Source organism: Adelges cooleyi, unplaced genomic scaffold (genome assembly GCF_023614345.1).
Source record: "Adelges cooleyi isolate 19-005CV unplaced genomic scaffold, UGA_ACOO_1.1 ACOO_flye_CR_arks_rails_tigmint_CR_PRNA_307, whole genome shotgun sequence".
NCBI classification, from domain to species: Eukaryota; Metazoa; Arthropoda; class Insecta; order Hemiptera; family Adelgidae; genus Adelges; species Adelges cooleyi.
The window spans coordinates 3,886,074-3,899,178 of record NW_026095978.1 but is presented as its reverse complement, the minus strand read 5'-3'; the positions used below and the strand labels follow the sequence as shown (position 1 = coordinate 3,899,178).

The following is a 13,105-nucleotide window of genomic DNA, read 5'->3' as shown; positions in this document are numbered from 1 at the left end:
CAGTTTCAAAAGTTGCTATCGAAAAAACTAGTTTGGGAGGGGGAGTAGGAACATAATCTGTGGAAAATTGAAATCACATTAGATAATTATTCAATTATTAATTAAACCCGGTGAGTATTGAGTTTCCCGTGATAAAATAATCACCCTGTATAATAATTATAATTAATTAAATAATAAAAATAATACTATAATTATAACTTTTTTTTATAAAAGATTTAAAATTAAATGTAGGTAACCAATATGTATTTTTATAGGTAACATATTAGGTAAAAATATTGAGTGGTTCAATTGAAAAGCAATAGTAATGAAATATAGTAATCGATTGTTGAAGTCGCGTCGTCAAGTGATAATTCAAATCAATACATATATTTTACCATGTTTTAGTTTTGTACACTGCATATAAATCAAAGTATTCGAAAATAGTAAAACCTGTGATACTTCTATACATTACACAAATGGCAGGTGTGTATGGACTTAATACAATATTCCATTAATACTACAACAAACGGGATTAGGTTTTATTTTGTTATAAAACGGTTTTTTGTCTTGTCTAGGAAAAAACGTAAATATTGTGGATTCATGTCAAACCGAACAAGACCAGATTGATACAACATCGTCGAACAAATTGTAAGTATTTAATTATTATAAATGAAAAAGGCGGGAACAAAAACTGCTTAGTTTCATGTTCAACTTTTTTTTTTTTTAAATAACCCCCACTTGTTTGTTCAATTTTTACTTTGAAAACGGTATACATAATTATCATTTCTGATAAGGTAATTCTCAAAGAAATGAAATTTTGTATACAATTTTTAAATGTAGGTACAGTTTTTTAGTGGAATTTGATTTGATTTCTTAAGTATTTTATATCCAATGTCGGAAACGTTATCAGACCATAATTTGCATAATTGTTTGACAATGTTAAGAATAAAGCTTGTAGCTTAACTGAGTTTACGTTATACAATTTCCGGTAGTATTAATTATAAGTAGTAGTATTATAAGAATATACCAGATAGGAGCATTGCTCAGTTGGTATTTGTATCAACAAAAATATGCTGAGCTTTTATCACTGATGACTCAGCTTTAGCCAAACAAATCTTACCCGGAAAAAGTGACATGAAATTTCTTGTATCCAGCCCAATAACATGTCCATGTAAAATTCACAACCCGCCACCCAGCTAGTCACGCTGACGCAGTCACCACCCTTGTATTCCCTGAACCAATGTTGCTTCATAAGGAATATTCAGGTAACGTTACCGCTATGAACGTTTAACATCTATTCCCGCCCTTTCCCTTACTTTCGAGCACAATAATAAACAACCACGGAGGATACTATAGTACATTCGTCGCCCTAGGCCTTGGTGTTGATTCAAAAATACATAATAACCCCTACGAAGAAATTTCTTACTCACGAGTTACGTCCAAGCAGTTCGGGCTACCATTTGCCTCGATGCTCTAGGGCCTTACTAGTCTCAAATCACTTTCTAAAGCGACCAGGCCTCACTAAACTTATTAGGTTTAAGCCACCGCAGATCAGAGGCCAAGGACCTATTGGTAGATAATGGGCTAACAGAAGTACTGTTTCCCAGCTATTATCCTGTCAATTCAGAATTCAATTTTGACGTTCTCGTCGCAATGTAAAATAACTCAATGCTGAAAGAAATCATCAACAAATCATCTCACAAGCACAGCCTCTGGCCAGTCTACTCTAAGTTCAGTCATGCGTGTCCTGCCTCCAAGGTGCACAGGCAGTTACCTCCTCATCAAACGACAGTGTATCTGTCTTTGACGCCGCTATTTTCTTAGAGAGCCAGCACATAAAGGAACCCGATATAAACGGTTACACTACACAACACCTTAGTGCTTAAGCACTGCAGCAACCACAGATCATACGATCCCTCAGGTCTGGATCTATAACCGCAATAGGTGCCGGAACCTTCCGGTCGAGTTCATGGAGAGAATATTCTAATTTTTTTCCCAGCAAACCAGGGCTTTCCGTATTAATACTATACGCAGGTACTCTAGAATAGCTAACCCAAATCAAAACGAAAATCAGACCCCCATGTTAACAAACACGGCAAACCGCACTGTAATATTAAATTAAAAATATTCTGATTTTTTTATATACTACAAAAATGTTAAAAACAAGCAACACGCCTACATGTATAATTTCACACTATTTTTGTTTGATTAAATCAACTAATGGGGGAAACAATAAGATGACTAAGTACCGATAAACCTAATCCCAATTATAAAGTCTAATTATTTAAAAAAAAACAATAATTTACAAAAACTATCAAAAAATAAAAATAAACTTAGCTGGGTAAAACAAGTAAGTTAATCAAAATAAACTTAACCGGTCTTAGAATTTACTTAGAAAAGTTAAACCTCGATCATTTTTGTTAATGAATTTGGTCAAATATGTACCGTAATAATACTCATTCTGTACATTTAGTAAGGAACATGAATGGAATTGTCGCTTTAACGTGGTGAACAATAATAAAACCAAAATGTCGGATCAAGCCTGCGATATGTTGTTACATCATTGGTCGTCCACTAAAAACTTAAACAAAATTCTTGTCGTTTACGGACTTGAGCATTTGCCAATCAACTGCGACATGGTTTTCAACTTGTTTTGTCTGTATGGAAATGTGATGAAAGTTAAGATATTAAAAAATAAAATGGTTTTGGTGGAGATGCAATCATTTGAGTCCGCCAGTCAGTGTAAAGATTATCTACACAAACTGTCATTAGGTCAAGACAGGAAGATCGAAGTCAAGTGAGTACACAACAACACTGTACACTGTTTGTAACGCTGTATATTACTGTTGGTAACACTGTACTTACAATATACAACACTGCCAAACGATATTGATAAATTATTGAACTTATTACTTTAGCAGTATTCAACATTACCGTATAACCAACAAAGTTAGGCAAAACCCAAGATCATAACCCTGGAAATAAAAATTTAAAAAAATCCAAATAAATTTCATTACAAACCTTAAGCGTACATTTTCCTAATTTCGTGATTTTTATGTCTTGTTACTTGTGGCGTATGCGTATTTGTTGTAAACAATCTTGGAGACATCTTCGTGCAAAATCATATTAACCTCTCCTTCCCTATAATTTGTTTTTTTAATGAACATTGTTTAATTCAACTGCAGAATATAGTTGAAATTTATTTGACTTATACTCAAGAGGGTAAAAATTTAGAGTAAAACTAAATTTTAATTTTTAAATATTATTGAATTACTAAAAAAACACTGACTTTGAGACTATAATAAGTAAAATGTTAACTAGAGATAGGAATTTAAATCTTATATAAGCTATAATAAACTATGATTTATTAAGAGTTTAAAAACTTTTTCTGCACTTATAAATAATATTTTTGGGACTTTTACAATCATCATATCAAAGAATCTCGTAAAGCTTACAGTGTAGGTAATTTTTAGATCGATTTATAGATTCAATCAATATAGGTAATCAATTCAAATAATGCATTAATTTTTGTAGGATAGTTATAGTTTTCAAGTATGGATTTTTTTCTTTTGTAAAAATAAAGAAATTCAGCGTTTGGCCATTCCTTTTTGTGTCATTCTATATCTCGCTACTTTTTTGGACTTGCCGTATTTAGGCTTCTATTTTATAGAATTATTATAAACGCTTTTAATGTTTAGCACAGTAGTTATTGTTAACAACGGGAAGGTTAGGATAGGTTTTTTAATTTAGAACATATGCAGTGTTGCCAATAGCCGTGTCCCGACATTTGTGAACATTTATATATCGTATATCGTATATCTACACAGATATTCAAAACATTATGCTATTCACAACGAAGCCGTAAGTAATAAACTGTTGGACGGCACTTATGCCCATAAAATATATTCCACGAGTAAATTAAACAGATTTTTCAAAACGTCATACATAACCGAGAGACGACCGACGGCTCCGTCAAAAGTAAACAATACTATGGTTTATACTTCGTTTTTTCCCCCAAAATATAAAATAACAAAAAAATGATTATTGTTATAGATTTTACATTTTTTTAATGCGCCGACCGATATCACCGGATTGGACGTACATCAAGCAATATCCAGTTACCTCGAAAGCACCGAGCCGATAATTTCAATTACCATTTGTACGGCCATCATCATTCGGTAACTATGCTTATTTCTTAACTTACCTAATATATTTTTTTATTCTTTTACAGTACCTAAAACTCAGAAAGCCAAATGTTCTACAGGACTAATCGAGTTTAATGACATCAGCCATGCAGTAAAGGCCGTCTTAAAAACAAACCATTTGCTTATTAAATCATCAAGTAATAATTGTATTATTTTTATCCACTAGATACTACCGTCTAGTGAAGGAGAAATCAAATGTATGGTTATTTTGGTGTGTAGTTTTTCCATTAAAGTAATGGGACATTTATCTCAAAAACAAATTTCTTCCGTTTGACCGAAAAATATTGAGCCATAGATATGTTTTTAGATTTAATAAATCCTATATTTCCCTTTTCTTACATTCCTCCTAGGCCGTTAGGCTTCTATATCAAAGGTAACAGATATCATGTCAATGAATAGAATTTTTTATAAGATCTAGTTTATGCGAAATTGTTTTACTGACCAGGCTGAAGTGTCGGCTTAAACATGAACCGGCACTACTCTGCTCCTACTGACCCGACAATGAGGTTAATCTATATCCGAAATATGATGATAATATAATAATTACAAACCGTTTGTCCGCAGAGTCCAAATACCCTTTTCTGATGAAATTGTGTTTTTCAAACTATTACGATATCAGTCAAATAACCAATAATGCTTCGTCGAATGACGAATCTCCGCTGCTGCAGTGCCGGTCGAAGCGTTTTACGCCCTGGATGTTGCACAATTCCGAACAAGCGACAGCCACGACGATGTTTACAATATCTTGGTTCAAAGTGGTTGGCAACGACAACAGCTCGTGGACGTTGCGACAGGTGATCGAGTCCGATTACAAACAGACGTTGAAAGAAAACGAACTAAGTGCTAGAAGCAACATTGTCAACTTATTAAAGGCCACATTCATGAAACCCAACGACTTGCACGATAACAATGACGACAAAGGCGACAACGTCGACGACCACGTGGAACACAGCGACGTCAGTAGTATTGGCCCGCTGGGGGACGCTGGGGAATGTTATTTTTGTTAAATATACCCATTTTCGAAAAACGCTTCAATACAGATTTTTTTTGTGTCAGTTAACAAATTTGCAGGAAAATTAAAAAACAAACGCTGCTAAATCTGATTTTATTATTTTTATTTATTTAAGATAATATTTACAATCTACACAATATTTTTTTTTTTTTTTAAGGCTTAATCCAGGCCCATTGCCGCTTCCTCTATCTCCTTCCATGCTTCTTTGTTTGCTGCCAGTTCTTCTCCGTTCCGTACTCCTAGCATTCTTAGGTCTTCCTTGACTCGGTTCTCCCATCGTCGTTGTCTAGGCCTTCCTCTCGGCCGACTTTTGTTTGGTTTCCATTCCGTGATGATCGATATAAGTTGGCCCTCTGCTCTCCAGACGTGACCGGCCCACCTTATTCTCTGGCTCTTGAGCGTAGCAGCTATATTGGGCTCGTTAAATAGAGCATTGAGTTCTCTGTTTGACCATATCTCATAGCCACCTCCGTCGTTTCTTTTCGGCTCAAATATTCTTTGCGGGACTTTCCTTTCGAAAATCATTAATTTGTTTTCGTCAGATTTGGTAGACGCCCATGCCCCACAGGCATACAGTACAATTGGTCTAACAAGGGTCTTATATAATCTGATTTTTGTTTTTCTTGATAATATTTTAGATTTAAATAATTGGACTAGTGAAAAATAACATTTGTTTCCAGCTGCGATTCTTCTGTGGATTTCTTCGTGGCTATCTGCCTGCGAGTTTATATCTACTCCTAAGTACTTGAAGTTTTGAACTCTTTCAAATGATAAGTCTTTTACTATTATAGCATTTTGTGGATGTTCTCTCCTTGATACAATCATGAATTTGGTTTTGTTTTCATTAATGATAAGCCCAATCTTTTTCGCTGCATCAATTAAAATTTCGGTTGTTCTCTTGAGACTATCCTCTGTCTCTGCTATTACAACTATGTCATCTGCGTACGCGGCCAATACTATTTGTTTTCCTTGCCCTATATTCAAAACTTGTGGCTCACATTGCAGTACTTCCTAAAAAAAAACTACCGATTCCAACGTAATGTTAAATAAGACCGGAGACAGAGCATTACCCTGTCTTACCCCTGTGGTCACTGTAAATTCCTCTGATATTACCGAGTTGAACTTAACTTTGCACCTTGAGTTTTTCATACATGCTTTCACCATCCTAACAAGTTTAGCTGGTATTCCAAGATGGACCATCACGTTTCATAGCGTACTTCTAGCTATCGAGTCATAGGCTTGTTTGAAATCCACAAATAACAGGTATACATCTTTATCAAATTCAAGACTCTTTTCGGTTATTTGTTTGATAAAATGTATTTGGTCAGTCGTGGATTTTCCAGCTGTTAAACCTGCTTGGTATTCTCCTACTATCTCTTTAGCATACGGTTTCAGTCTATTTAAAATTATGTTAGAGAGACCTTTATACGATGTTAAGTAAGGATATACCTCTATAGTTTTGGCAGTCCATTACATCTCCTTTTTTATTATTGGACATAGTACGGAAACCTGCCATGGTTTTGGTATTGTTTCTTCTCTCCATATTTTATTTATCAGCTGTTTTAAGTTTATCATTAGAGTAATTTCTCCTTTCTTTAAAAGTTCCGATATTATTGAATCTTCTCCTGGCGCCTTCCCTATCTTTAGCATTTCGACCGCCATTTTAACCTCTTCCAATGAGGGTTCATCTAAATGTTCCTCTACTGTGACAATATTATTGCCTTCCGTTTCTCTTTCGGTTGATATAGTCAGCATTTTCTTGAAAACCTTTTTGAATTCTCTTGTTACTTCTTCCAATATGTTTCAATATGTTTAGTATAAAAAGTAAATGAGTTGATAATAACAATATAAGAAAGTACATAGCCTTTAGAGACTTTATTATATAACGAGGAGTGTTACCTGACGCGAGTAGGGGAAGGGTAGGATTTTATATCACTCCCCATAAACCGTTTTGAATTAAAATAAAAATAATATTATTTTCGAATAGCATTTAGTAGGTATATTAGTAAAGAGAAAAAAACGAAATACTAAAAAATCGTCATAGGTCCGCCACAGAGCAAGTCCTTGTTGAGTTTATAATTTTTAAGTACAAAATTACGATTAAGATAATATATTTCTTAAGTTTTATATGAACTGTACTTTATTACATGCAAAAAGTACAATTGAAGGCGATTAATGTGAATTACTAATTTGTTGGAATTAATTTATAAACGATTTTTTTAACCACAAATACATTAATTGATCATAATTAATTTTGCAATTGTTTCTTTTATTATACATTTATCAAACAAATGTATTATTATTTATATGAGTATGTTTCAGCTTATTAATAAAAAAAGCCAGTACTGTGGGGTTGAGGCATAGAAGGGACGGGGGTGACAGGTCTACGCTTTACAGGAATTATTATAACTGAAAGTGATAACATTTCTTTTCAATAAACGCTTCGATACGAATTTGTGGATAGTAGGTTTTAACCAGTACAGTCCAAAAGCATAGTATAAACAAGCACAGTATAAACCAGCAGTAAGGAATTATAAACGTGAGTAAGTAAGACAGGTCCAATGTTCTATAAAAAATTACAAATTTCGATAAAAGCATTTTACCTAATGACAATCTTGTGCTTAAAAATGTATTTTTAGTATTAAGGCGGATACGATTAGGGTCGATTTATAATCCAAACACAATATATAAGTATTTGTGAATACTTAAATCACTTCTAAAACGTTAAGAGGACGCTACCCTGAAAGTAGAACGTACCAAACGGCCGAGAGGATGCGCTGTTAGGTCTTTTAGGCGCATTAATAAAAACAATTTTTATCAATTCATTTATTAATGTTTATAACTCTCTTATGTCTGCTTTTTAACATCCTTTTTGTATATCGAGGATGCGCGATTTCAGATAGTAAACAGTTCATATAAAATCTAAAATAAACAATACATACATTATCATAATAAATGATAATATGTCCGAGATAGTCTATTAGTCGCCCCACTGTGCGGCGTTTTGATTTTGTACTAGGAGTGTCTAGACGCAATTAATATCCCGTTGATCCTTTTAGTGTTGCTTACAACGTAAATAGTGTTAATTCAATATCGGATTCAGAATTAAACATTGAAACAAACAAATGGATTTTTTTTTACTCAACTTTTTTCGAAATAGTGAACGATTATAGTACAAATATATCTGCTAAGTGTATTAATTGCCCTAAAATCGTTTATGGCCAAAAAGAATCAACCGGAAATTGTTCAAATCATATTAAGGTAGAAACATTTCATTAATTCGGTGAATACTATTTACTATATTAAATAATACTTAGTATCATCAATAACATTAAATATGTCATGTATTTTTTTGAATTTTCTATACAGAACCAACGAGAGGGAACTGTTGATTACAAGACTTTCCCTAATACACCATGTAGTTTTATTTAGCGTTGAATAAAGGCCGAGGACAAACTTTCTAGATAATTAGTGTAATAATTCTAATAAAAGAACCATTCTTGTCTGTTTAAACATTTTTTAATTTGTAAAAAAAATGTTTAACGAATAGATGCCAGGATGAATAATAAACCGACAATTCTCAAAAACAATATCCTTACAAAGGATTAATTTTAAATATTGACTGTATACATAAATAACAAATTTAAGTTGTCAGATATTTTTCATGTTAAAAATACATCATGCAAAAAAATAATAATAGCTCTATCGATTGGGAATAGTTTTTCTTAATTTTCGTGCGAAACTGTCAAGTATTTCGATACAAAAATTAGAATTTTTTTTTTGTATCGATAGAAATAAGTGTTAAGTTCACATTTACTACATTAAAGTACAACGAAAACTTTCGTTGTATCGTTAACAATGTTTATTAGAGAAACTTAAAAAGGCTGAACTCATTTGTTTATGGTTGAATTAATTAGACAACGGTATCGTTGATAACGGCGTTTGTTTGATTTACAACAAGATGTATCCATGGCGTACCCGAACCGAACAAGACAAATTTTCGTTCCTTTTTTTCGAGGTTCACCCAACAATTGGTTAGTGGGTATTATTGTCTATGAACGATTGGGTACAGAGATTAATGAACGGGAAACGCCTTATTTGTTTGCTCTGCGTGGTGACAGGAATTGGCCGTGTAACCTTGGCCGAAAAAATCAAATTCTCGACCAAGTGCCGACAAAGTGAGTTCATAAACATTTGCTGGTTGTTTAAAATTCGTTAATCGAATAGTTTTTTTTTTCTCGAAAATTCTGACCCTTTTCCAGAAACTACTCGCCGAAAAACGACACCAGAAAAACTTTGCGGCGAAACCGTACGGACCACTTGTACGGACGATCCACAATGGACTGCGACCGACCCTCTTTGTTGCTATAAGATCAAGTACACTACGCCCAGGGCGACAACCAGGCCGTGGACTCCCAAGACCAAACGTTGTCCGGTCATGACAGAACCTACTACGGAATGCGAAACCCCGTCGACTAGAAATCCGAAAGACGAATGTACTAGAGCCAACGTAAAAGCAATGACGACTTCGCTGATTGCCAAGACACCTAAACGGATCGCGAATACCGTTACTATGACAACTAGTACCGTGTCGGCCGTTGTCAACGACATGGCATGGGACTGCAAGAATCGGTCTCTAAAACCGCTGAAGAAGATAAAATTCGCCGGAACCACCACCAAAAAGAAGCGGCCTACTTCGAAAACGTCCCGGAAACCCCGTTGGAAAGGATCGTCGCCCACAACGGTCGGTACCACGGCCAAGAAGGTCTCGCGCGAGCATAGTTCGGCCACGAGCAAGTGGCGAGCCAAGACGGTCTATTTGCCGACCACCACGCTTTGGGAACCGCACACCGATTGGCAGAGTTCCGCGATAACGAAAAAAACCAAGTCCGTAGTGTCCACTACCGCGTTCGAAGTAGACGAGCCGCCATGGAAGCAAATGAAATTCGATGATATTGACTCGTTTTTGTCGGCGCCGCGGAGCAATAGCGACATAAAGGCGATCAACACTCCATGGCCGGGAGGGGGCGCGCATCCCGGCAAGTTTGACATGATAGCTACGAGAGACCCGCCAAACCGGTCGGTCGAACCGTCCGTGGACGAGGTCAAAGCGCTGATAACGGCAGCGGAGCCGGTCGACCGAGACCGGCCAATGACGCCTTGGCTGACGTTGTTGAACGACGACGGTTCTTGTTCGACGTCAAAGCCTCTACGGCAAAGTACGTCGGAAGCTGAATCCACCTTCGCGCGACCTTCCAGTCGCAAGCGGCTCTATATCAGGCACGCCTCTTCGGATGTACCACCGCCGATGCAAGCAGCGAACAATCGAAATCAGTACAAACTATTACAATGGTGTCGGCAGCATCGACGGTTCGACGAATGCGGCGGCGGCGGCGACGACGAGCGATGACGGTGCACAGTCGTTTTGAAAAGTGAACCTAACTTGCATAAACACTAATATTTAGTTACATTTTTAGCCCGAAATCGGTCACGTTTGATAAGGTACAGACGATAGGAGATTAGATTTAATCCAGATTTGACGATGAGATATATTTAATCCCAACGTATCACAGATCCTTCGTCAGTCATAGAATAACCAGAAGTAAAACTTAAAAAAAAAATAACTTTTTCCATATTTTGAAACTGACATCTTTTAAAATGTTTTATTGTCTTTATTAGGGTGGTTCTTATTTATGAACTTTTAAAACTTTAATGGGCTACCCCGCCATTTTGTTCATTATTATGAAAAACAAATTTGGGTAGAATTTGGTTTTGATAACTCACCCCCTTCACGTGCCGCAAGGGGGTTGAAAAATGACCAAATGGGGTAGTTTTATAGTTTTTTGAGTTTAAATAAAAAATTATTGCATTTAGCTTAAAATTACATATTAACTTTATGATAGATCATTAAAAGAAATAAAACATAATTTTTTTCATTTACGATGAACGATTGGAAATCGAGTAAAACTCTTTTAATGCATTTTATACAAAATTAAATTGTCTACGAAATAGATTATTAGGAAAAATTTCATACGATCAACCATTATGTATTTAAAAATCGTTTAAACAAATATATTGTGAAAAACGAAAATTATCGTTAGAAAAAAAGTATAGAAATCGACCTGGGAACGAAATAAAATAATCATATTTTTTCCTATAAAAAATGTTTTCCAAATAAATGAAAAAAATTATGTTTTATTTTTTTTCTTGGATAATAATGCATTTTTGGAAAAATTTTTCCTTTTTTATACCTTTTTTACACCGACCTTTTTTATAGAGAATTTAATGATCTATCATAAAATTAATTTGTAATTTTATGCTAAATGCAATAATTTTTTATTTTAACTCAAAAAACTATAAAACTACCCCATTTGGTCATTTTTCAACCCCCTTGCGGCACGTGAAGGGGGTGAGTAATCAAAACAAAATTCTACCCAAATTTTTTAGTAATGAACAAAATGGCGGGGTAGCCCATTGAAAAACTTTTAAAAAAAATTCTTCATCTATGACTAAGGAGCACCCTAATATATATAAAAGTTAGTATGACGTTTAGCTAACATGTTATCATAAATTAAGATGAATGAGAAAGCTATAATTTATTTTTCAGACGATCTCAATGTCCGAACAGCATAGACAATCGGTCATTTAGTAAAGTCGTCTTTCCGTTTTTGGATTAGGGAGCATAGCCATCCAAAGGGATTCTATTTGTCGACACAAACGGGTCTTCAATGACAAGAAAACCAGACAATTATCTAAATATGTATAATTGTGTATATATTTTATTTTTGGTAAATTCGAAGACTACTACGTCGAAGTTCTAACTATGTAAATAGTCGGCACGTTATACTACGTCCAATGCTGTACGGAAGGAGAACAACGACTAAGAAGCTTTAAAAAAACCAATACTTCTTTAGGAAAACTGTTTTGTTAATAATAATCGGACGAGTATTCGTCCATAATTATTAAGATTTCTTATTTGTTAATGAAAAATAAAAAATAAATTACATCGATAATAAAATACAAACGCTGTTTTACAATAATCATATCATAATAACGCTGTAACAATTGGTAAGCAAAAAAGCAGACCAACACAACATACTGACTTAAGCGGATTTTATGCAAAATGTATTCCTATAAGCATTGATTTCATACTTAAATGTACAATACTATTTTAGGTTGTATTATGGAAATCTATCAGATCAAGTGGATCAATATTTTAAAAATATTTAATGGTATATATGCGATAAATCATCATACAATAAGGTAAATCAATTTACATTCTTGCTTCTTCTACCAGATGTTAAAGAATAATATCAAGTTTAAAACGTGTTGGAAATTATCTTGGAAACACTTCACACTTAATTTTAATTTGTAAATATTAATATTCTCATTTTAACAGAAACTTGGCACATTATTGTAGATAGCTTTTATACTATAACTGGTCATAACACTTATTATTCTTCAATTAAACGCAATTAAAATGATAGGATTGTTATTTTTATAGAAAAAAAATATTGTAATAATAAGATATTATTATAATTTAAGTATACAATGCCAAAATATAATAATAATAAGAAAGAGCATTCTGTTTAAACAGAGTGTTCCAGTATAAAAGGTAAGTAATAGGTGATTGGACATCTGGGAGACCCCCAAATAAGCCCCACGTTTTCATTTTTTCGAAAAGTCAAAAATTAAAGATTTCGACAGTTAAGTAAAAAAATAACGACTTAAAAAAAAAAAAAATAATTCCCTGTTATTCAGTGCTTACCTTAAAAGAAGGGTCACATCATTTTCAGTCTTTTTCAGCCCCTAACTCTTCTCTGATCACTTATCTTATAATTTTTTTCTTACCTCTTATCTCTTATCAATTATGTCTTAGCATTTATGTTTAACCACAGAATAACCAGAA

At 34.2% G+C, this 13,105-nt stretch overlaps 1 protein-coding gene across 1 annotated transcript; it reads left to right on the top strand.

Annotated features, from left to right (window-relative positions):
- The first annotated feature begins 2,507 nt into the window (after positions 1-2,507).
- On the top strand, positions 2,508-5,191 carry LOC126839624 (heterogeneous nuclear ribonucleoprotein L-like). The gene is made up of 5 exons (XM_050575018.1): positions 2,508-2,776; positions 3,807-3,957; positions 4,033-4,138; positions 4,211-4,321; positions 4,749-5,191. Exons 1-5 carry the CDS (start codon positions 2,508-2,510, stop codon positions 5,189-5,191), a joined length of 1,080 nt encoding a protein of 359 aa, XP_050430975.1.
- The last annotated feature ends 7,914 nt before the right edge of the window (positions 5,192-13,105 follow it).